The 23,435-nt window shown below is 36.3% G+C and overlaps 1 protein-coding gene across 3 annotated transcripts in view; it reads right to left on the reverse strand.

The window, feature by feature from the left end:
* Positions 1-1,424: 1,424 nt before the first annotated feature.
* The window catches only part of LOC127425633 (uncharacterized), a 52,300-nt gene continuing 30,289 nt past the window's right edge, over positions 1,425-23,435 (reverse strand). For 2 of the 3 annotated variants that reach the window (XM_051671823.1, XM_051671822.1), the window contains 7 exons: positions 10,543-10,751; positions 10,226-10,280; positions 9,655-9,758; positions 9,326-9,552; positions 9,069-9,222; positions 7,116-7,223; positions 1,425-1,953 (listed from right to left, as the gene is read on the reverse strand). In XM_051671823.1, the coding sequence (XP_051527783.1) occupies positions 1,910-1,953; positions 7,116-7,223; positions 9,069-9,222; positions 9,326-9,552; positions 9,655-9,758; positions 10,226-10,280; positions 10,543-10,744 (894 nt within the window). In that variant the 5' untranslated portion in view covers positions 10,745-10,751 and the 3' untranslated portion in view covers positions 1,425-1,909. Of the gene's footprint in view, positions 1,954-7,115; positions 7,224-9,068; positions 9,223-9,325; positions 9,553-9,654; positions 9,759-10,225; positions 10,281-10,542; positions 10,752-19,671; positions 19,703-23,435 lie in introns of those variants that run through there. The other variant, XM_051671824.1, reaches the window with a different exon arrangement.

Below are 23,435 nucleotides of genomic sequence, written 5' to 3' on the forward strand. Positions count from 1 at the left end.
TAACATATGCTATTAACAAGCAATACTAAAATATTTTTGTATGCTCATGTTAACACTTTTAATTAATCCAAGCTGAATTAAAGACTCTTTTAGTTTATGCATTTTATTGTAAATAATGACTGACAAACTAAAGAGAACAGTAACTAATGACCACAAATGGAAAATACAATCAGTTCTGACCTAAATTACTGTTCTTCCTGTGGTGTCTGGAAAAACTTTTAATAATAATTTTGCCATACATTTTAAAGCTTCTACATTTATCCTACAGATTTATTTGTTAGCATTCTGACCATTTGTACATCACCTATTTTTTTAGCCCCACTGTATCTCTGATGGATGATTTTGCACTTTAATGTACAGTACATTTCATTAAGTTTTACAAATATAGGAAATAAATGTTTTTGCATATTTCTTCAAAGTAATTAAAAAAAAAAGAAAAACATTCAGACTGAACTTTTCTTGATTTGGGCTTTGTTTAAAGTATTGTGAGAGTCACGTGAATTTAGCATCGTGACTCAATCTGAATGGGGAGATGGATTGTTATACCCTTAATCATTTATGTTTTGTAATTAATTTTAATAAAACACAAAAAATTGTCACTTTTTTATCTGATTAGTCGATTAATTGAAGAAATAATCTAAGATTAATTATCAAAATAATCGTTAGTTGCAGCCCTAGAAACAAATTTGCTTGTTGTATTGTACTTATTAAGACCTTTCCAACGATATATAACACATGGCTATGTGATCTTTTTACTGATTCTATAAAATAGTTATGATCACAAATTTGCACATTATGAAAATGCAACCATTTCAATTTGTCAGCAAATTTAAAAGCAGTATTTTAAAATTTGTCAGATCAGCTTTATTCTTTGTAAAGATAAAAGTCTTCAAAACGACACATATTTGTGCAGATCAAGCAAGTGGTTATTGAATAAACCATAATATTATTATTATTATTATTATGTTCAGCAACAGGGTTTAAGAGGTTACATGATTTTAGTGGGATAAAAGAGCTTCCTAACATTTTCTGTGTAAAGTTATATCCAATTTTACCACTTTGTTGCCATAACAATGTAACACTGTAAACCCTAAATCCCTAAAACTTTACAGCTCAAATAATACATGACTTTAAAAAGAAGAATTAACGTATGTGCTTTTATAAAATTATAAACTTCACATTTCTGCCTTTAAACCCTCAAAAATGGGCCCATTCACTTCCATTGTAAGAGCCTCACCGTAAACTTGATTTTGACTTTAAGAAAAGGAGGGACAGGTCGAAATAATTTTTTGAAGTAATTATTACTACATAATATTATGCCACAAACACTGTTGATTGAGCGTAACTTGTTTTGAACCCAGAAAAGTCCTTTAAGAAATGCAAAGAGCCAAAAGCATAGTTGAAGAGATTGAATGTAATTCTGGTTTATTTTTAATTCAATCAATACTTCCATGTTCATTAAACGTAATATTTAGAATCTTTTTTTTTTTTTTACAAGTTATACTCCTTTTAGTTTTCATTAAGAAAATCAAACTTATTTGAATATATATATAAAGGTCTATGAACATGCAATATTAAGACTAATCTACTGTACATAATGGTCTGCATTAATAAATCCCTAGAAAATCAAGTCTATTTAAATATTACAACAACAAAAAAAGGGGACAGGGTATACAATATTGTAACCTCATATTATTTCTCATAATTCTCCCATGTACATTGCTCTATGCACTCATATTACACAGAAAGTATAAACATTCTACTACAATTTATTATTTTGAAATTTACAAAAGGATTCTCAAGAATTTTCAATAATAGGTAACACCATATAATCCTCTTGAAATTGAGTAAGCTTATAAATTGTAATAGTACATGGCCTGACAAAAAAACATTTGGCTGGATGGCACTGTCAAGCAATGTGGGAGAAATCACAAATCACTTCAGGAAAGAGAACTGAAAGAGAAAATATATTATATTACATTTTATTATAGAAATCAAAGTAAAGAAGACAATCATACCCATTACCAATTAGGTTTTATACTTATAACAAAAATCAAAAATGAAAATCATTATGCGAGGAATTAAATGCTGTTTGAAGCACTATACCATAAAATTATCTAATTATTAATATAATTCTCAATTAGATAAAAGCAGTAGCTAAACAACTGTTTGAGGTAGTGAAGGATAACAATATTTTTGAAAACTTTCGGTCAAGCTTTAGAGAAAATCACAGTACAGAAACTGCCCTTTTTAGGGTGACAAATGACTTATTGATGGCGGAAGATTGATGCTTTATTTTAGTGTTCCTTGATTTAACTGCAGCAATGGATACGGTTAATAATTCAGTTTTAATTGATGCATTAAAGAGATGGGTGGGAATATCTGGGGTAGCTTTAGACTGGTTTGTGTCCTACTTGATGAACAGGAAATTTGCAGTGTCTGTTGGAGATGAGATGTCCTCCTCTTCAAAAATGAATTGTGGTGTTCCGCAATGATCCCTGTTAGGGCCAGTTTTGTTTTCACTATATATGCTAATGCTTGGTTCTGTGATTCGAAAATACAACATTAATTTTCATTCCTATATGCAGATGACATGCAATTGTGTTTGTCATTGAATCGCAATGATCTGTCTAACGGAAATGTTCTTCAAGTGTGTATAGTAGATATAAAACACTGGATGGCATGTAATTTCCTTCTGTTAAATACTGATAAAACAGAGGTTGTTATAATCGGCCATTATTCTAAAAAAGTCAGATTAAGTCATGTTTTTATTAATATGTGAATGTGTTGTTTTACTGCGTGTGTTTTTGATTTTATGTTTTGTGAAGCACCTTGTGCTTAATCGTTAAAAGGTGCTATGTTAATAAAAATTGTTATTAGGGATGTCCCAATACAATTTTTTTGAGAACGAGTACAAGTACCGATACTTTCTTTCTGATGCTCGCCGATACCGAGTCCGATACCTGTTTTTTTATCCATATCAACTTCATATCAACAGATTATTTACATTTTATCATCAAAATAGTGTTTAAATAAATTAATTAATTAAAACTTTAATCAAATGAAAATATAACAATTAATTTTCAACATAATGTTGATTATTTTTTATCAGATTAAGTGATTTTATACAGAATCTTACAGCACAATCCAAAATACAGCAATAGAGTTATATTTTGTCAGATAAAGTGCAGCATAACAGAGCATCACAGATGTGAGATATTGCTTAAATATAATACAATTACCATTGATTTATTATTATTAGTAGTAATAGTAGTAATACAGTGAATATTACATAATTTTACAATAGTGATATATTTGTATCATACTTTTTTTTTTTTTATTGAGCTTTTATTTTGAAGTGTTTTTGTGTGTGATGACGGCAGCTTTTCAGTCTGGTGATTTAAAGTGATTAGGCTCATTTGAGTTGCCAAAGGCTAGGGATGGGTGATATCACTTATTTTCTTTTCGATCCGATACCAATAATTTCAAATCTAATATCGTCGATACCGATACTTCTATTAATTTTTTTTTTATTTATTTTTTTATTTTATTTCTTGGGATAAAATGGGTCACTTACAATATAATTTTTTAGATATAATTCAAGTAATTTTTTATTTGTTTTTATTTTTTTACATCTGTGAGCCTAAACAGAAAATTATTAGACTTCTGTTTTGTTTTCCCTTACAAAAATTAACCATGGTTAATACTACAATATTACTGTAGTAAAACCATGGTTTCAAAACCATAGTTCCCACATTAACTTACAAAATGTATATGTGGGTAAGTTTCTTACTGGCATGGTGTAGAGGACTAAGAACAATGGTATAATAACTTGATGTTAAATATGTATTTAAATACGTAGATGTCATTAATGTTCCTTTTATTAGGCTACTATGAAAATTGTTAATACTTTATTATTACTCTAACTAATAAACTATTCATAATACACAAACTGTTAAGCATTGTAGCTAATATGAGTGTAGTTCATGTTAACATGTTATCTTGTATTACCATATATAACCTACATAAAAATTAATGGTTATTTGTTTTATTTGTGTACTATTATGTACTTTTCTGTGTATAGTGAAATTGTTTTCCTACTTAGAAATATAAATTGAAATGATTTGATATCATAAGGAAAAGGCAACACCAACTGCAGAAAAGGAAAGAAAAAAAAAAGAGCATCGAAAACTAGCAGGGGTGTAATAACATGCAGTATTTCACAAATTTTATTTGCATAAGTTACATTTAAATGTATATACATATATTTATGTTTAGCAGGGAAACAAATTATGGTTACTCCTTGTGCATTAGATGCTGGAAATGTCCCACCCCTTACTGAAACGAAAAATATTACTGGTTAGCAAATATCCAATCACGTCTGAAATGAACGTTCTGATTGGTGGATCAGCTTAGTCAGACTGTCCAACCCAGTCTCATGAAAAGTCGTACATATTTTACAAGTTGGCTATTTTATATGATTTGGTACGAGTTTGTTTGTATAAATTTGTATGATTTCATCACGTGCAAATGTCCAGATGTTTAATGCGGAAGCGCGAGGCGTTAAGGACATGCTTATTAATATTATGCCCTTACCAAAACCCCTTATCTAAACCTAAACAATCAGTAGAGTGTGTAAACATGATAGGAAGCTGTTGTATGTGACAGAAGCAAGTAATTGTTGTGTATTAGATGGAAACTATGTCCAGCGATGTCATTGTAGTGAAAGTCGTACGAATTCATATGAGTGCAGTCGTACGATATCATACGAATTAGCCAAATTTACAAAAGTCGTATGAATCCTTACGATTTCGCCATGAGAGTGCGTGGGACTGTCTGTCTTGGTAGTGCCATCAGTTGCGCTCCCGCATCTCTGTGGGCATTTAGAGAGAATCTCTGTAAACTTAAATAACCCTAGCCCACATATATATATATATATATATATATATATATATATATATATATATATATATACACAATTCACTCAATGGTGCTGTGGCATCACGTTAGCAGATTGAAAAATTCCAGGTCAAAAGATTATTCGTTCTGGTGGCCATACGTATTATCACTTATTTCAGGTGGGCATACGCAAAATCCTAAGAAAGATAGGTGGACATACAGCGTATGCCTGCATATGTCCTAGACTACACTACTGTCCAGAAGCTGTTTCTCTGATTTTCTATCATTACCTCTACAAGGAACTGATCCCTCTTGTTTGAACGAGCCTTGTGATGGTGCAAATGCTTGTCTGCTTCTGTCTTTCAGCATGAATGTTAAGATGAGTGGAAGAAGAAATAGTTCCCATCCTGCACAAGTATTTACTTATATGGCCTAATCTTTTTTATTTCACTTTGAAGCTTATGATTATTGTTCATGTTCATGGTAACCAAATAATAATATCCATAGTTAAAAATATATATATATTATTTTTTTTAGAATCAATATTTTTTGTGTAAGGATCGACATACACTATATGGCCAAAAGTTTGTGGACACCATATGTGCTTGATGAACATTTGATTTCAAAACCTTTGGCATCGATTTACCCCTTTGCTGTAATAACAGCTTCCACTCTTTTGGGAAGGCTTTCCACTATACTGTATGTAGTAACATGGCTGCAGGGATTTGCTCTCATTCAGACACAAGGCTATCAGTGTGGTCAGGAACTGATGTTGGTCGATGGGGCCTGACTTACACTTGCTGTTCCAGTTCACCCCAAAAGTGATCAGTGGGGTTTAGGTCTGGGCTTTGTGCAGGCCAGTCAGTTTCTTCCAAACCAGACACAGTAAACCATTTCTTTATGGACCTCACTTTGTTCACAGGGGCATTGTCATGCTGGAACAGAAAAGGGCTATCCCCAAACAGTTGCCACTAATTTGGAAGCACACAAAGCCCAAGCCATTACATAAAGAAACATTAAGATTTTTCTTTACTGGATTTAATGGAGTAACCAAATTCGTTAATTAGAAGGGGGTGTCCACAAACTTTTGGCCATATAGTGTATTTGATAAAACATCAGTATTGGAAATATCAATACTTTAGGATCGATCCACCCATCCCTACCAAACGCTTCACCTTGAAGGTAGACGAGAGTAAAGATGGGTGCAGTCAAGTGAGGTGTGAAATAAGAGCTGTGGTGTTTGATTTTTAAACAGAATTTTTCTCCTCACTCTATTTATATCTGGAACAATAAGTATATCAAATACCGAAATAGATCTCTGTTTTTTAGACAGTGGTTTGAGTCTGATATATTATTCATTGGTCAGTTATTGAAATCTGATGGTCAGTTTTTGAGTATTAACAAACTATGTTCTAAATTTAAGTGTCATATTTCAGTGAAAGAATATTGTATTGTCATGAATTCAATTTCTGTCAAAATACTATCTCTGTTCAAAGATCAAAGCCCTTGGTGTAACACTGTAGGCCGTAAGATTTCTAAACATTTGTTTTTGGGTAAGATTGATGTAATTAATGATAAGTGCAGTAATCAGATGATCTCTCTTTGTTAATATTTCTACCCCTCCATCGAAATTTGTTTGGATAAATATGTTTCCCTCTTTGGTGTGGGAATATATTTGGGGAGTTGTTAATCATTACTGTGTTACAAATAAAACTAAAGAGGTATTCTTTAAAATTGCTCACAGAATATATCCTGTGAAAGAAACACTAGAGCGTTTTCATCTGGATAGAGATTACAAATGCTCTTTTTGTAACTGTGAAAAATAAACTATTGTGCATTTATTTATTTTTTCAATGTCCCTGTTCATCATCTTTTTGGCATGAGATGTCACAATTTCTGAGTTTGAAAATTAAATTTAACTTAGCCCTAAATCTATCAACAGTTTTACTTCACTCAAATGAATGACATTTCAAAAAGAAAAGTGTATGTTATTGATTTGTTTTTGTTATTAGGAAAATGTTATATTCATCAGTGTAAGTGGAGTGATTTAAAACCCAACTTTGTTCATTTTCAAACAGCCCTTGAAATGTATTTTGAATCTATAAAATTTTCAAAAAAAAAAACAAAAGGGGTATCAGGACATCCCTAATTATTATTATTATTATTATTATTATCAATTATGTAATACATTGCATAGTCACACATTTATTACTCACTTCCAAAATCTCTTGGTCTCTTCCGACTGAGTCGGTCAGCTGTGTGAGACAAATACTTTTTGATTTCAGTTTCACAATCTTCCATGTTTACATATTTGGATGAAGCTTCTGAAAGATAAAAGTCAAAGATGAACAGACAAGAATGCAATAATTTACTATTTCTTTTGTTAATTCTCATGGCTTCAGCATGTTCAGCATGTCATATTTTTATCAAAATCGCAGACTGCCAGTCTTTCAAATAAGCAGTTTACACCATGAATTTTTTAAAGGGCAATGCAGCTTGAAAATAACCTAAACATAAACCTTTGCCACACCAACTGAAGTTTCCCTCCCATTAAGAATTCTTTTTTTTTGTTCTTTTCTGTACAATCATTGCTCTCAACTGTCTCTCATTTCCTGTCCCATTTCATGTATAAATAGTCCAGTCTTTCTAGTGGCAGTCCTGATATGGTGCCCTAGGTGAAATTAGACATGAGAATTTACATGAACCATCTGAACAAATTGATTCACTTAAATGAAATGGACTTCCCATGAGAAGAAAGAGAGAACAGTTTAGGTGATCACTGTGTCTGTTTGCTTCCGTTTGCAATACAATGAGAAAAGTAGCTTGTTACTGGAAAAGCTAGTATGGCAATTCCCTTTATTGTCAGTGCAAAAATCTGCCACTGAGTCTTTCCTTTAAAGATGGGCATACCACTTATTTTCTTTTCAATCTGATACTACCAATGCTCAAAAAATCTTTTTAGGATTTAGGAATTACATAACAAAATTCAATCAAATTTAAATGAGTAATCTTTAAAATGTAACTGAAATATGTATAAAAAAGAAAAAAAAAGAAAAAAAGGATATGGCACTCTGCATCCTCATGTTTGCAGGGGGACCAACATGGCAAACATCCCTTATTTCCTGACACTGGATGCGTACTGAAGGGCTAGACGAGACAGGGGAACCCCGGGACCACATGGCTATCCAATTTACCTTTAAGGCCGAAACATACTCTACACAAGTATGTGAACGCAGATGCATCTTGCAACTCAAGCTCAATTTCATTAGTCATTGCATTCTAAAATTTGTCAGACATAAATTCATAACTGAAAGCACCTACACATTGCATTCTCAATGTTGCCGCAAGGGGCGTTAGAGCAAGATTAGTGTGAACTGTCCACTTTACGGTGTTTATTGTTTCAGCTCCACTAATGTCATGGCAGAGCAACAGTTTGAAAAGAATATTGCTTAACAAGTAAGTTAAAGTCAGTATATTTATAACCACTTACCTGAATAATAAAACATCCAGTTTAATGGCACAGACATTTGAAGGTAACTCTATCACCCCCTTGAGTACTGAGGTTTGTTGGTAACTGTGGTAATGCAAGAACGCTCGTTAAGCATGTTCAACCGGACCGCGTGTTGGCTATGTGGTGGTCAAGCGCTCGCGACTGCTTTCATGTACTTGCGTAGAGTATGTTTCGGCCTTTAAATGGTGAAATTCAGTCATCTCATTAGGAATCTGCACAATGGTTAATTTCATGGACTTGGCAAAGAATTTCCCCTCGAGGAATTTGCGTGAAGATGCTTTACAGGTGAATTTTACACGTTGACCAATAGGAAGTTACTTTGTTTGGGAGTGATCTCTGTGTGGGTGGTGTTTCTTACACAGCTAAACTGAATATTCACAATGGACAAAGATAAAATAGAGCTTTTCAGCCATGACGTCAATTTGTAGGCGAACCCAGAAGAGAATTCACCATGGGTTCCCTCAGGATTTTCCTATGGGTTTATATAATGGGTTTTTCAATTTACGTGTAAACTAAAGTCTGTGGTAAACCCCTACTTGACGATACATAGATGTTTTGTTCTACAACATAAATTACACACTTTCATACCTCAGACATGAATTTTGAAGCCGCTGTGTGTTTTTGCAAAAAAAGGGGTGTTTGCTCTGCAAAGTATTACCTTTGATCACTTCTGCTAATTTAAATTCTGAGAAGCACTTTTTACCACCTCGTCCTGTCCAGTTGAATTCCTTCGCCAGATCATCAGTTAGGACACGTTGCATTATATTCTTAACCACATCTTTTGGACTAAAATGCATTGAAAGATATTGTACCTGTGAAGCAAACACTTTATCAAATTAAAGTTATTGATAGACCCACTTTACAAGCTTCTTTCTGGATGCAGCCATTTTTTTTTCAAATGCCAAACTGACTCACGTATTTTTGGTGGGTTTTTGGATCCCCGAGTTCGAATTCAGCTTTGATCACATCTGCAAAGGTTTTGAGTGGTAGATTCAGGTTTGACATAGTATCTCTAGATGGCATGCTAGTGCTGCTGGGGGCCTCAGAAACCTGATTGTCTTTTATTAGTTTCCTTAACATGCCAGTGTTTTCTAGAACACTGCTCTTGATTTCTCCCAACATTTGGAAGAGCCTTTCTTTGTCTGTTGTGTAATGAAATAAGAAAAATAAAAAAAGGGTTATAACAACATAAGTAGGAAAATAAATTTTCATTCATCTGATTATGACAAAGAAAGTTGACTCACCACCGGAGGAAAATGCATTAGGCAACTGAAATGGATATTTTGACATTATCTGAGAATTTTCAAGTTTTTGTCTTTTGTGTATTCCAGAGATTCCAGCAGCTGGTCTGATTTAAAAAAATAATAATAATAATAAAAAAAATTAAAAAAATTTGTTTATATATCAACTTATAACAATCAACAATACAACAACAACCTTTATTTACAAATAAACAATTATTTAATCAAATTACTTGCAAACAATTATATGTAAAATATGTAGGCCTCACTTTGTATAATTGTTTTCTGATTCTATGTCCTGATTTTCTTTAATCATCTAATGTCTTTTCTCTTAAATCAGATGTAGCTTTGTGCAAATCACACATTCTGTAAATAATCATCCAATGTGCTGCTTCATAATTTAATAAACTTATAAATAATACATATTATTTTTATATATTGAATGCAAAATCAAAAATAAACACAGAACCAAAGCAAAAACATGCAACTGAATTCTGTGAACTTTTACTGTTTCAGATCTTTTAAGTAAACTAATTACTGGATTAATCTGTATCTCTTATATCTCTTTGCTTACCGTTCATTCTGCTTTCTAATCACTTTTTGCTTCTCCTCAGCCTGTTCAAAAGTTTCTATAAAAAGATTAATATTTTAGTATTTTTCAATTTAGAACTGAAGAAAAAAAAGGTTGATGTGTGTTTTGTTGAGGGGAAAAAAAAAACAGAAATAATTACAACAGTACATTTTACATTATTTGTGTAAAAGGACATACTTTAGGTTACTCCTAGCTCAGCTATATTATGAAAAATGGATTAGCTTTCAAACAAATACAATTGTCACAAATGAAGCAGGTTACTAAAATATTGTATTTAACTGTTATATCAAAACTGTTACCACATTCCGAATGAACTTGAATATCAAACATCCCCCATGGATTTCCACCTGTTGAACGCTCAAGACTGTTTTTAACAGCTTCCATTAACTTCTCTTGTGACATGAATGCAGGCATGCAGCATTGTGTCTTTTGTTCATTCAACCACTTTGTTGGTATCACTTTCAGGTCTTTTGAGTCTTGTAATGTAATGACTGCATACATGGTCAGACTAGGAAAAAAAAGACAGTATATTTAGTTTTTCTTCACTACTTTTGATGTGCATCAGTTGGCTTCACTTTCATTGTTATAAGAGGACAGGATGTTGAAAACTGGAAATCTTGAAGTCATAACATTGATATGATTTCTAAAACTGTTGAATCACCAAAAATGAACCTAGTTCAAATGGGTAAACCCAACGAAATTAAACGTGTCAGTGAAACTCAAATAAATCCCTTTTATTTTTTTATGTACTAACTAGTGAAAGTGAAAGTTAGCATGCTAATTAAAGACCAAAAGGTCGGGGGTTCAAGCCCCAGCACCGCCAAGATGCCACTGCTGGGCCCTTGAGCAAGGCCCTTGACCCTATCTGCTCCAGGGGCGCCGTATCATGGCTGACCCTGCGCTCTGACCCCAGCTTAGTTGGGATATGCGAAAAAGAAGAATTTCACTGTATATATGCAAAATGTATAATGTGTGACAAAATAAAGGCTACTTCTTTGAACATGCTGATAGGAAGCACTGGAAAGTATAATTTACTAACTATGCCACAGTTAGCACAGGATATGATCAATGAAGCGAACAATTATTTTCATATATGACATTTACTGTACCTGTTCTTATTGTTAGCTCAAACTCAACTCTTCACCATAATGATAACTTAAAAGGAACTCATCTAAATCTCAAAATAATAAAACTTTAAACACTAACAAGTGTTAGGAATAGATTGATTAGGTGCTTAGACACTACACTTCCACAATACATACTCCATCCAATAGGGGGGAGAGTATCTCTGCACTTCTGTAGGATTCCCTATACCAGAAGGGGAGGTGTCTATTTAAAAGAGGATGTTGATGAAGAAAGGGGGGTGGTCTGAGGCCTGACAGAGAGTGATGCTGAGAGATGCTTCAAACCCAGGACGGAGAACAGTTCACTTTGAACACAGAACACACCCGGCACTTTGAACGACAATCTGTTATCTCTCTTTCCCCATTTACTCAGCTTTTGAGTGAATAGGACTATTAAAGATTTGTGACTCTATCTTTTCTCCGGTTGTGGACGGGTCACTGTATGCTTGGGCTCATCGACACCCATGTCAGCATTTGGACATGCCGAGGAGTACAGGTGAGCAGAGTAATACTCTCTCCTCTCACCCACATTCATGAACACACTAGCCTCATACATAATGCTACCACGCTGAGAAATAACTGCACATAGTCTTTAATGTTAGGGCTCTTAGCTAGCCAACATGTTATTTTCCCTAGACAAAACCGTTGTAGAAGTTTTTCGGCAGGTAGCTGGTGAGTACGTTACACAAGTATCCCCTTTATATTCATCTTGCAAAAAAAAAAACACATAAAATAACACTTAATTTGAACATATACTCTCCCTATCAAGTCCCATGCAAAGCATGCTGGGAAATGGAAATCCCATGCTCAGTTTCATCAATGCTACATTAACACCACAAAAAGTATTCATGTAGTCCCAACTCAAATAGATTAAGTAAACTCCTATTTTACAAATGTAAATGGATAGAACGCAATGAAATCAAGTTGTGATAAAATGTTCTAGAATTGTGTTGCTTTAGTTCATTTTAATTAAGTTAACTAAACAAGCAGCAAAAATAATTTTTTGAGTGCACCTTCCATTAACTTCCTCCACATATCCTGTAGGCTCATAATGTATTGCTTCACAGACCCAACTGTCCACATCACTTTTCTCCTTTTCAGTGCAACTTTCTTCTGCTTCTTCCTGTTATATAAGAGTTTCATCTTCCCGTCCTCCCCAATTCTCATCCTTAGACCCATTTCATAAGCCGCTTAATTGCAACGGCTCACAATTTTGTCTGCATATCACAATTTTCTTTACTTCATTACTAAGTTTCTCACAATAGATTTTACCTAATCTAGGTCCTCAGACCAGATGCAAACTATCACGATGTAAAAGACCTCTGTTCGGTCGGGAAAGGAGAAAGCTAGGACCCGTCTGAGCAGTCAACATAAAGTTTTAATGATACAAATGAATTTTAACATAACATAAAAGACACACACATACATAAGATGCACACACACAGCTTTGTGCATCTCTCTCTCTCTCTCTAACTGGCATCTCCGGCTCCGCTTTATCTCTCTCTTCCACTGATTAGGTGACTCAGTGCTGGCCGTGCACCCTCACAGCCCAGCCACACCCTCCTCCTCGTCGCACTCCTCCATTACCCGATTCAGGTCGGGCATCAGCCAGACTGGCTTACTCCCCTCCCCATCTCTGGAGGGGAGACGCTTCCCTTCAAGCCATTCCACCACCTGATGGTCCTCCCCGCCTCCTGGGAATCTGGGGAGAGTCGAGGGGAGGGAGAGAGGAGAGAGAGAGAGAAAAACTGGCTCGCTGGTCCCGAACACGGTATTTGTGACTGGTGGGAATATTCTGCCTGGAGTATTGCTCTACAAAGGTAGATTTTTTCTGTCAGGCATTAGAAAAACTTGATTAAGGCTGACCATAATTATAAATAGTTTATTTTACCATCTCTTCTTCCTTGGTAATTTATTATTCAAATGAACACAAATTAACCTGCTAAACCAGGCGTTTCATGTTAATAAACTGATGCCAGAAAATCTGGTGTTCTAAATATTCTGCAAGAAAATCCAAAAATGTATATGCTAACTTCTAGCTTGTGGTTTCAAAAGTAAAGAAAAGAAAAGAAATGAAAAGAAAAAACAAACAAAGAGTGTCGATGGTGGGGTAGTCCATCTATCTGTGATGAAAAGCAGTGGGCGCTTATAGAAAGACTGTAACAACTAATACTAATGATGCTGCATGAGTCTGTTTGTAGCTTGCTAGCTTGCGAAGCATTATGAAACGATATGTTCATCGTTTTATCTGTTGCCGTTTTACCGTGTGCTTCGGGTTTTTCCGCCTTTCTACTGTTTTAACTGTATGTATTTTACCGCGCGCACCCGTTTTTCTTTTTTTTTTTCGCTTGTCTACATCTCACGTGTCGATTGCATGCATTCCTTTTCTCCACTGTGTTTTAAATGGATTATTAGTAGAGAGAATTATTTTTTCAGCTTTTATTTCTTTCATCATATTCCCAGTGGGTGACAATTTTTCATACACTTTGTTAGAATTTGGTAGCATTGCCTTTAAATTGTTTAACTTGGGTCAAATGTTTTTGGTAGCCATCCACAAGCTTCTCATAATAAGTTGCTGGAGTTTTGGCCCATTCCTCCAGACAGAACTGGGCAGGTGTGCAGGCCACCTTGCTCGCACACGCTTTTTCAGTTCTGCCCACAAATTTTCTATCAGATTGATGTCAGGGCTTTGTGATGGCCACTCCAATATCTTGACTTTGTTTTCCTTAAGCCATTTTGCCACAACTTTGGAGGTTTTTTGGGGTCATTGTCCATTTGGAAGACCCATTTGCGATGAGCTTTAACTTTCTGGCTGATGTCTTGAGATGTTGCTTCAATATATCCACATAATATTCCGTCCTTATGATGCTATCTATTTTGTGAAGTGCACCAGTCCCTCCTGCAGCAAAGCACCCCACAACATGATGCTGCCACCCCAATGCTTCAAGGTTAGAATGGTGTTCTTTGGCGTGCAAGCCTCAACCTTTTTCCTTCAAATATAACGATGGTCATTATGGCCACACAGTTAAATTTTTGTTTCATCTGATCACAGGACATTTATCCACAAAGTAAGATCGTTATCCCCATGTGCACTAGCAAACTGTAGTCTGGCTTTTTTTATGGCAGTTTTGGAGCAGTGGCATCTTCCTTGCTGAGCAGCCTTTCAAGCTATGTCGATATAGGACTCGTTTTACTGTGGATATAGATACTTGTCTACCTGTTTCCACCAGCATCTTCACAAGGTCCTTTGCTGTTGTTCTGGGATTGATTTGTACTTTTCACACCAAACTACGTTCATCTCTAGGAGACAGAATGCATCTCCTTCCTAAGCAGTATGATGACTGCGTGGTCCCATGGTGTTTATACTTGCGTAATATTGTTTGTACAGATGAACTTGGTACCTTCAGGTGTTTGGAAATTGCTCCCAAGGATGAACCAGAAGAGATTTTGGCTGATTTCTTTTGATTTTCCCATGATGTCAAGCAAAGAGGCATTGAGTTTGAAGGTAGGCCTTAAAATACATCCACAGGTACACCTCCAATTGACTCCAATTTGCCTATGAGAAGCTAATTGGCTAATTGCCTAAAGGCTTAACATCATTTTCTTGAATTTTCCAAGCTACTTAAAGGCACAGTTAACATAGTGTATGTAAACTTCTGACCCACTGGAATTGTGATATAGTCAATTAAAAGTGGAACAATCTGTCTGTAAACAATTTTTGGAAAAATGACTTGTGTCATGCACAAAGTAGATGTCCTAAACAACTTGTCTAAACTATAGTTTGCTAATATGAAATCTGTGGAGTGGTTAAAAAATGTGTTTTAATGACTTCAACCTAAGTGTATGTAAACTTCTGACTTCAGCTTTAGCTCATGAAGAACTAACAAAACTTGTCAAAAAATGTTGAATGTTAGATCCAATACCAACTAAGCTCTTAAAAGAGGTATTCCCTGTAATCTCAGAACCTCTTCTTAATATTATTAACTCTTTGTAATCCTTAGGACATGTCCCAAGAAACATTAAAATGGCAGTTATCAAACCGCTTATTGAGAAGCCACAGCTTGATCCTGGAGAATTGGCTAATTACAGACCGATTTAAAATCTACCATTTATGTTGAAAATACTAGAAAAGGCAATGTCCTGCCAACTATGTTCATTTCTACAGAAGGCCGCTCAGTGCCGCTCGCTCAACCCAGAATGCCTTCGTGATATGCTGGTTTGGGAATCTGCAAAATAAGCAATAGGCCTGATGTTATGGAGCTCTAACATTGTTTTAGTGAATTTGCAAACCTTATAACCTCAATAAATGCAAAGTATAAATCAAAGCTAAGAACGAGGAAATCGAAAAGGAGTGTGGAGAGACCATGAGAATTAGCAAGTATTCGTACGTGTCACATTACAAGAGAGCACGAGGATGTGCTACGCGAACATGGTAGCACAGCAAAAGGTGAGCTAGTAGACTACACTACTATTTGATAATAAATTAATAGATAAGTAAGGTGTCTTGTTGTTCTGCCATCATGTCAGTGCAGCTGCCAGCTAGATGCAAGCCCGGTTCTGCGGGGTTATGACAGGGCCGGATGTAGGCATGGGCAGAGGTGGGCTGAGCCCACCCAAACACCACAACAGTCTTGCCTACCTAATCAAACATTTGGGAAATACGGTTTTAAATAATATATATATATATATATATATATATACAGGTGCATCTCAATAAATTAGAATGTCGTGGAAAAGTTCATTTATTTCAGTCATTCAACTCAAATTGTGAAACTCGTGTATTAAATAAATTCAATGCACACAGACTGAAGTAGTTTAAGTCATTGGTTCTTTTAATTGTGATGATTTTGGCTCACATTTAACAAAAACCCACCAATTCACTATCTCAAAAAATTAGAATATGGTGACATGCCAATCAGCTAATCAACTCAAAACACCTGCAAAGGTTTCCTGAGCCTTCAAAATGGTCTCTCAGTTTGGTTCACTAGGCTACACAATCATGGGGAAGACTGCTGATCTGACAGTTGTCCAGAAGACAATAATTGACACTCTTCACAAGGAGGGTAAGCCACAAACATTCATTGCCAAAGAAGCTGGCTGTTCACAGAGTGCTGTATCCAAGCATGTTAACAGAAAGTTGAGTGGAAGGAAAAAGTGTGGACGAAAAAGATGCACAACCAACCGAGAGAACCGCAGCCTTATGAGGATTGTCAAGCAAAATCGATTCAAGAATTTGGGTGAACTTCACAAGGAATGGACTGAGGCTGGGGTCAAGGCATCAAGAGCCACCACACACAGACGTGTCAAGGAATTTGGCTACAGTTGTCGTATTCCTCTTGTTAAGCCACTCCTGAACCACAGACAACATCAGAGGCGTCTTACCTGGGCTAAGGAGAAGAAGAACTGGACTGTTGCCCAGTGGTCCAAAGTCTTCTTTTCAGATGAGAGCAAGTTTTGTATTTCATTTGGAAACCAAGGTCCTAGAGTCTGGAGAAGCTCATAGCCCAAGTTGCTTGAAGTCCAGTGTTAAGTTTCCACAGTCTGTGATGATTTGGGGTGCAATGTCATCTGCTGGTGTTGGTCCATTGTGTTTTTTGAAAACCAAAGTCACTGCACCCGTTTACCAAGAAATTTTGGAGCACTTCATGCTTCCTTCTGCTGACCAGCTTTTTAAAGATGCTGATTTCATTTTCCAGCAGGATTTGGCACCTGCCCACACTGCCAAAAGCACCAAAAGTTGGTTAAATGACCATGGTGTTGGTGTGCTTGACTGGCCAGCAAACTCACCAGACCTGAACCCCATAGAGAATCTATGGGGTATTGTCAAGAGGAAAATGAGAAACAAGTGACCAAAAAATGCAAATGAGCTGAAGGCCACTGTCAAAGAAACCTGGGCTTCCATACCACCTCGGCAGTGCCACAAACTGATCACTTCCATGCCATGCCAAATTGAGGCAGTAATTAAAGCAAAAGGAGCCCCTACCAAGTATTGAGTACATATACAGTAAATTAACATACTTTCTAGAAGGCCAACAATTCACTAAAAATGTTTTTTTTATTGGTCTTATGATGTATTCTAATTTTCTGAGATAGTGAATTGGTGGGTTTTTGTTACATGTGAGCCAAAATCATCACAATTAAAAGAACCAAAGACTTAAACTACTTCAGTCTGTGTGCATTGAATTTATTTAATACACGAGTTTCACAATTTGAGTTGAATGACTGAAATAAATGAACTTTTCCACGACATTCTAATTTATTGAGATGCACCTATATATATATATATATATATATATATATATATATATATATATATATATACATTTTTCCAATTTGTACATTGGTTAAAAGCAATATGGGGGCAGGCTGTGTGTTGCAAACATTGAGGGTGGGCTGTAGACGCCCAACCAATCACAAAACAGCACCAGAAATGAGTAGTGTTTTTCTATTTTTGTCATTGGCCAAAAGCAAGGACACACTCAAGAAACGGCTGCTGCAAACCAGAGAGTCCGAGACATTACGCAAGCAAGAACGATAATAATATATTTTTGTGTAATGTATAGGTTTTTAATGCCCATAAAGAAGCCTGGTGCTGTCTCAGTGTGCTGTGACCATGTGGCTTCTGTTAATGTATCACAGGCTCCCTCTTATCAAATATCTCCCTCTCCCTCCACATCAGCTACCTAAAATCGCACTGCAGGTGTTCGTGAAATATTGGACATGAATTATGAAGTAGAGGTCTATGCGGGATGGATTTTTCAGACCCGTTCCCGAGAGATTCTGTCTCTCTCCCACAATTTTTTATTTATTTATTTATTTATTTTATTTTGTCCCGCTCCCACCTGCAACTATCACCTTTTGTCCCGCTCATGCCCACAAATGCCTGCAGGTAGTGCGCAAATTTTTCAGTCCCTCGCCCATAAGATTCTGTCCTGCTCTGGTATCATAGGCTATTTTTATTCCAATTCCCAATCTGAGAAAACAAAAAAACAGGTAGAGTGAGAAAAAAACAGGTTTTTTTATCACTCTAACATTGCCAAATATCTGATTGACCTTTGGCTGGTTTCAAAGTTTTGTTTGTACCTTTCTTTAATGAAGCGTTAACATCCATAGCACTAAGGAACTTTCCGCTGCATGGAGCACAAATAACACTCTGTACCTAAAATACATGAAATAAATCTATTTTATCACATATCATCCCACCAGCACCTGCACTCAGCAATCAAAAATTGTCCTGCACCGCGGGACGTGTGCTTCTTTTTCCCTGTTGTTAATTCGGTGTCGATGAGAGATTCTGTCTCCACGCGTCTTACATCTCTTATACATCTTTTTACAGCACTGTGATAGTTTTTTGTTTATTGTTTGTCATTGCTTTTTAAACTACTCTAGTTTTGCCATGAAAATAACCTTTGGTGCTTACATGGCATTACTTTCCATCCAACCATCCAAATTCATGTGTTCCCTAAATTACTTCACACATAGTTTCACTGCTAAAAAATATAACCCTTTGCTATCCTACAAAGGTTATACTCATTAAAGGAGACCTATTATTGCCCTTTTTACAAGATGTAATATAAGTCCCCAGAATGTGTCTGTGAAGTTTCAGGTCAAAATACCCCACGGATCATTTATTATACCATGTTGTAAATGCCTCTTTTTAGGTGGAATCAAAAACACGCTGTTTTCGTGTGTGTCTCTTTAAATGCAAATGAGCTGCTGCTCCCCACCCCCTATTATTTTACAGACAGTAAATCTAAAAATAACGACATAGCTCTGTTCTCCGTGAATACAATCAGAGACAATGGCAACTTTAGCTGCATTAGCCGTGGAATCAGCTAACAAGCACATTCGGAAAGGCGATTTGCAAACATTAACAAAATATAAAGTGCGATACTAAAGCTGGAACACGAGCAGTTGGTAGTGATCCATGCTTGACAATCAGATATTTGGAAAATCCTGCTTTATATTTGTGGCAGCGGGGTTGTGGTCGAGCGCCCGTCCGGAGAGAGAGAGAAAGCGGTAAGGGCGCTTACACCAGAGCTAAATTGTGTCTAACACCTGTCTCTAATTGCAGTGAGCTGGGGAGAGCGGCATATAAACAGCCACGCCACCGTCAGAAGCAGAGAGAGAACGACACGTCAGTCCAGTGTTGGCGTGTGTCCTGAATGTCAAAAAGCTGCATGTCTTTTAAGATGTTTATGTTTATGGAGAGTTTTTGTTTTTGGTGAAGCTATCTGAGTGAACCCAGGAAAACACTAGAGAGAGTGTACAGGCTGTGCAGAGCGCAGAAAATTAAAGCCTTACTTTGACGGTGTCTGAGCTTCCCGACTCGTCCTTTCCCATGCAACCTTCACAATATTGATCCTCATTCACAAAGCAGTCCGATGTAAAATGATTTGCACAAACATACACAAATTTTGGTATGTTTTGGGGCACATTTGCTTCAAAAACAAAACTTGTCCACTGCGTCTTCAGTGGCTCTGATGCTGGGAGTACATGAAGACTCTTATGTTCACTTTTACAGCCTACAACAGAACACTTATGACTCTTACGAAGCTGAGACATTATTCTTCTTACAGTAGCTGCTCCAGCGTGGAAAAAAATGTCGGACTGTGTGTAGATCACTCGGGGGAGGATCTATGATAATAGGGTGGAGTCCGTCACCAGTCGTGGGCGTGGCCTGCTCTAAAGAGATGTCACTTTAGAGCAGAAACGAAAACCGATCATTTTGAGACACTGTTTTTGATTAATAGAAATATAAGAAAGAGGAGTGGGTGGACTTTTAACGTTGTAGGGTGGTTGTGTACACACACTGCCGACTCACATTTATGTTCAAACACCATGTAAAAGTGAATTTTGCATAATAGGTCCCCTTTAACTAACATTGAAATTGAGAAAAATGGCGTGAATTATTTTGATGTGGATTATGTTGTTATTGCATTTTCACACAATGGTTACTCTGAATTTCAGCATATGAGACAAACTCGTCTGTCACTGGACAAATCATAAGAGACCTGTTTCATTCAGAACTCAATTTTGCGTTTTGCCTTTGTAGGGCAGTATCATTGCTTATTACATTTCTGTCAAACAGAAAGAATTGTCATCATTTAATATTATATAATTACTTCTTTAAGCAGTTCCCATCTGTGTCAAATTTTAGGATCTTAATCTTATATGTTATTGCTCTCTCCATCTAATATATTTCCTTTCAATCATCCTTATTTTCCTCCTTGATATTATTTCTCTCCACTCCATCCTTGCATTCGTAGGGACTCTAATTTGTCTTTGTAATTTGCTTTAAGGCTGTAATTCTAATTGATCTAAAAGTGTATTGCTTTATTTTGTTTCTTAGTAATGGAGGTAGTATACTCCATTACTAATATAAAATTGTAGGAAATATTAATAAAGCAACAACACTGAAAAAGAGAAAAACATTCACTGCTCTTTTCTGGATAACTTAATACACCCTTTAAAACTGAACAAAAATTAGGATGAGAAATTGTTATTTTTAATATACAGACCCAAAGTCTGATAGCATTAAATCAGAAACATATTAATGTATCAAATCTATAAACATTCCATGGAGACAACTGAAAAACCATTATGAATTTCACTTTTACCTGCAATATTTTTCCTGGTACCAGTCTATGTTTTCATTATTGACATAAATGACATGAGCAAACTTTGAAGTTGAAAAGATTGTAGTTTTCTGGGTCGGTTGTATCACTTGGGTCCAGTTTAAACTGAAAAGCGCAAATTTGCGCGTATGCGAGTTTCCCTGCCAATGCACATGTTTTATCACTTGAAGAGGCATGTTTGATGACTTGTTTAAAGTAAATAATGGTAATTTAGAACTGAATTTCTTTTTTAAGGTATTATTTGAAGATGTTGATGACATATATGTGCTAACAGAGAAATATTTGACTGATTACAAATGATAAGGAAGGTCTGGTTCACCCGATTATCTAACAGCCATTGTAAACCAGTCCAAAATAAACAACGAGATTTTATATAATAAAACACAATATAATCACATAATTTGAGATGTGTACATTACTAATCATTTGAAAATTTAATAAATGTTGAACTATAGTCTATATTTCACCCAGAGGGGCTACTCAGCCCATGTGGGCAAAGGGGCAGTTGCTTGGGCCACTGTAGCTACCTCCTGTGTACGTGCTTGGAACCAAGTACAGTGGTGTGAAAAAGTGTTTGCCCCCTTCCTGATTTCTTATTTTTTTGCATGTTTGTCACACTTAAATGTTTCAGATCATCAAACAAGTTTAAATATTAGTCAAAGATAACACAAGTAAACACAAAATGCAGTTTTTAAATGAAGGTTGTTATTATTAAGGGAAAACAAAATCCAAACCTACATGGCCCTGTGTGAAAAAGTGATTGCCCCCTAAACCTAATAACTGGTTGGGCCACCCTTAGCAGCAACAACTGCAATCAAGCATTTGCGATAACTTGCAATGAGTCTTTTACAGCGCTGTGGAGGAATTTTGGCCCACACATCTTTGCAGAATTGTTGTAATTCAGCCACACTGGAGGGTTTTCGAGCATGAACTGCCTTTTTAAGGTCATGCCACAGCATCTCAATAGGATTCAGGTCAGGACTTTGACTAGGCCACTCCAAAGTCTTCATTTTGTTTTTCTTCAGCCATTCAGAAGTGGACTTGCTGGTGTGTTTTGGATCATTGTCCTGCTGCAGAACCCAAGTTCGCTTCAGCTTGAGGTCACGAACAGATGGCCGGACATTCTCCTTCAGGATTTTTTGGTAGACAGCAGAATTCATGGTTCCATTTATCACAGCAAGTCTTCCAGGTCCTGAAGCAGCAAAACAGCCCCAGACCATCACACTACCACCACCATATTTTACTGTTGGTATGATGTTCTTTTTCTGCAATGCGGTGTTACTTTTACGCCAGATGTAATGGGACACACACCTTCCAAAAAGTTCAACTTTTGTCTCGTCAGTCCACAGAGTATTTTCCCAAAAGTCTTGGGGATCATCAAGATGTTTTCTGGCAAAAATGAGACGAGCCTTAATGGTCTTTTTGCTCAGCAGTGGTTTTCGTCTTGGAAAGCCATTTTTGCCCAGTCTCTTTCTTATGGTGGAGTCGTGAACACTGACCTTAACTGAGGCAAGTGAGGCCTGCAGTTCTTTGGATGTTGTTGTGGGGTCTTTTGTGACCTCTTGGATGAGTCGTCGCTGCGCTCTTGGGGTAATTTTGGTCAGCCGGCCACTCCTGGGAAGGTTCACCACTGTTCCATGTTTTCACCATTTGTGGATAATGGCTCTCACTGTGGTTCTCTGGAGTCCCAAAGCTTTAGAAATGGCTTTATAACCTTTTCCAGACTGATAGATCTCAATTACTTTCTTTCTCATTTGTTCCTGAATTTCTTTGGACCTCGGCATGATGTCTAGATTTTGATGATCTTTTGGTCTACTTCATTTTGTCAGGCAGGTCCTATTTAAGTGATTTCTTGATTGAGAACAGGTGTGGCAGTAATCAGGCCTGGGTGTGGCTAGAGAAATTGAACTCAGGTGTGATAAACCACAGTTAAGTTTTGTTATGTTTTAACAGGTGGGGCAAACACTTTTTCACACAGGGCCATGTATGTTTGGATTTTGTTTTCCCTTAATAATAACAACCTTCATTTAAAAACTGCATTTTGTGTTTACTTGTGTTATCTTTGACTAATATTTAAACTTGTTTGATGATCTGAAACATTTAAGTGTGACAAACATGCAAAAAAATAAGAAATCAGGAAGGGGGCAAACACTTTTTCACACCACTGTATACTACATAGAAATTTAATGTTGGAGCGGGACACTTTTTTACCGGTGAGCGTGAGCGGTGAGTGCTCCACTCGAGTATCGCTCACGCTCACCAGTAAAAAAGCTTGGGCCATGAGCGGCTGAGAGGAGCGCACACATGGAGCGGGTTACTGAGCAGAGTGTCATACCACTCAGCTTTGCTCACATGCTCTGGTACAGAGACTGCACTTATCAGAGTTACAAATGACTTCTCTTCTAGTGCTTTTAGATCTTAGTGCTGCCA

Source organism: Myxocyprinus asiaticus, chromosome 34, assembly GCF_019703515.2.
Source record: "Myxocyprinus asiaticus isolate MX2 ecotype Aquarium Trade chromosome 34, UBuf_Myxa_2, whole genome shotgun sequence".
Taxonomy (NCBI): Eukaryota; Metazoa; Chordata; class Actinopteri; order Cypriniformes; family Catostomidae; genus Myxocyprinus; species Myxocyprinus asiaticus.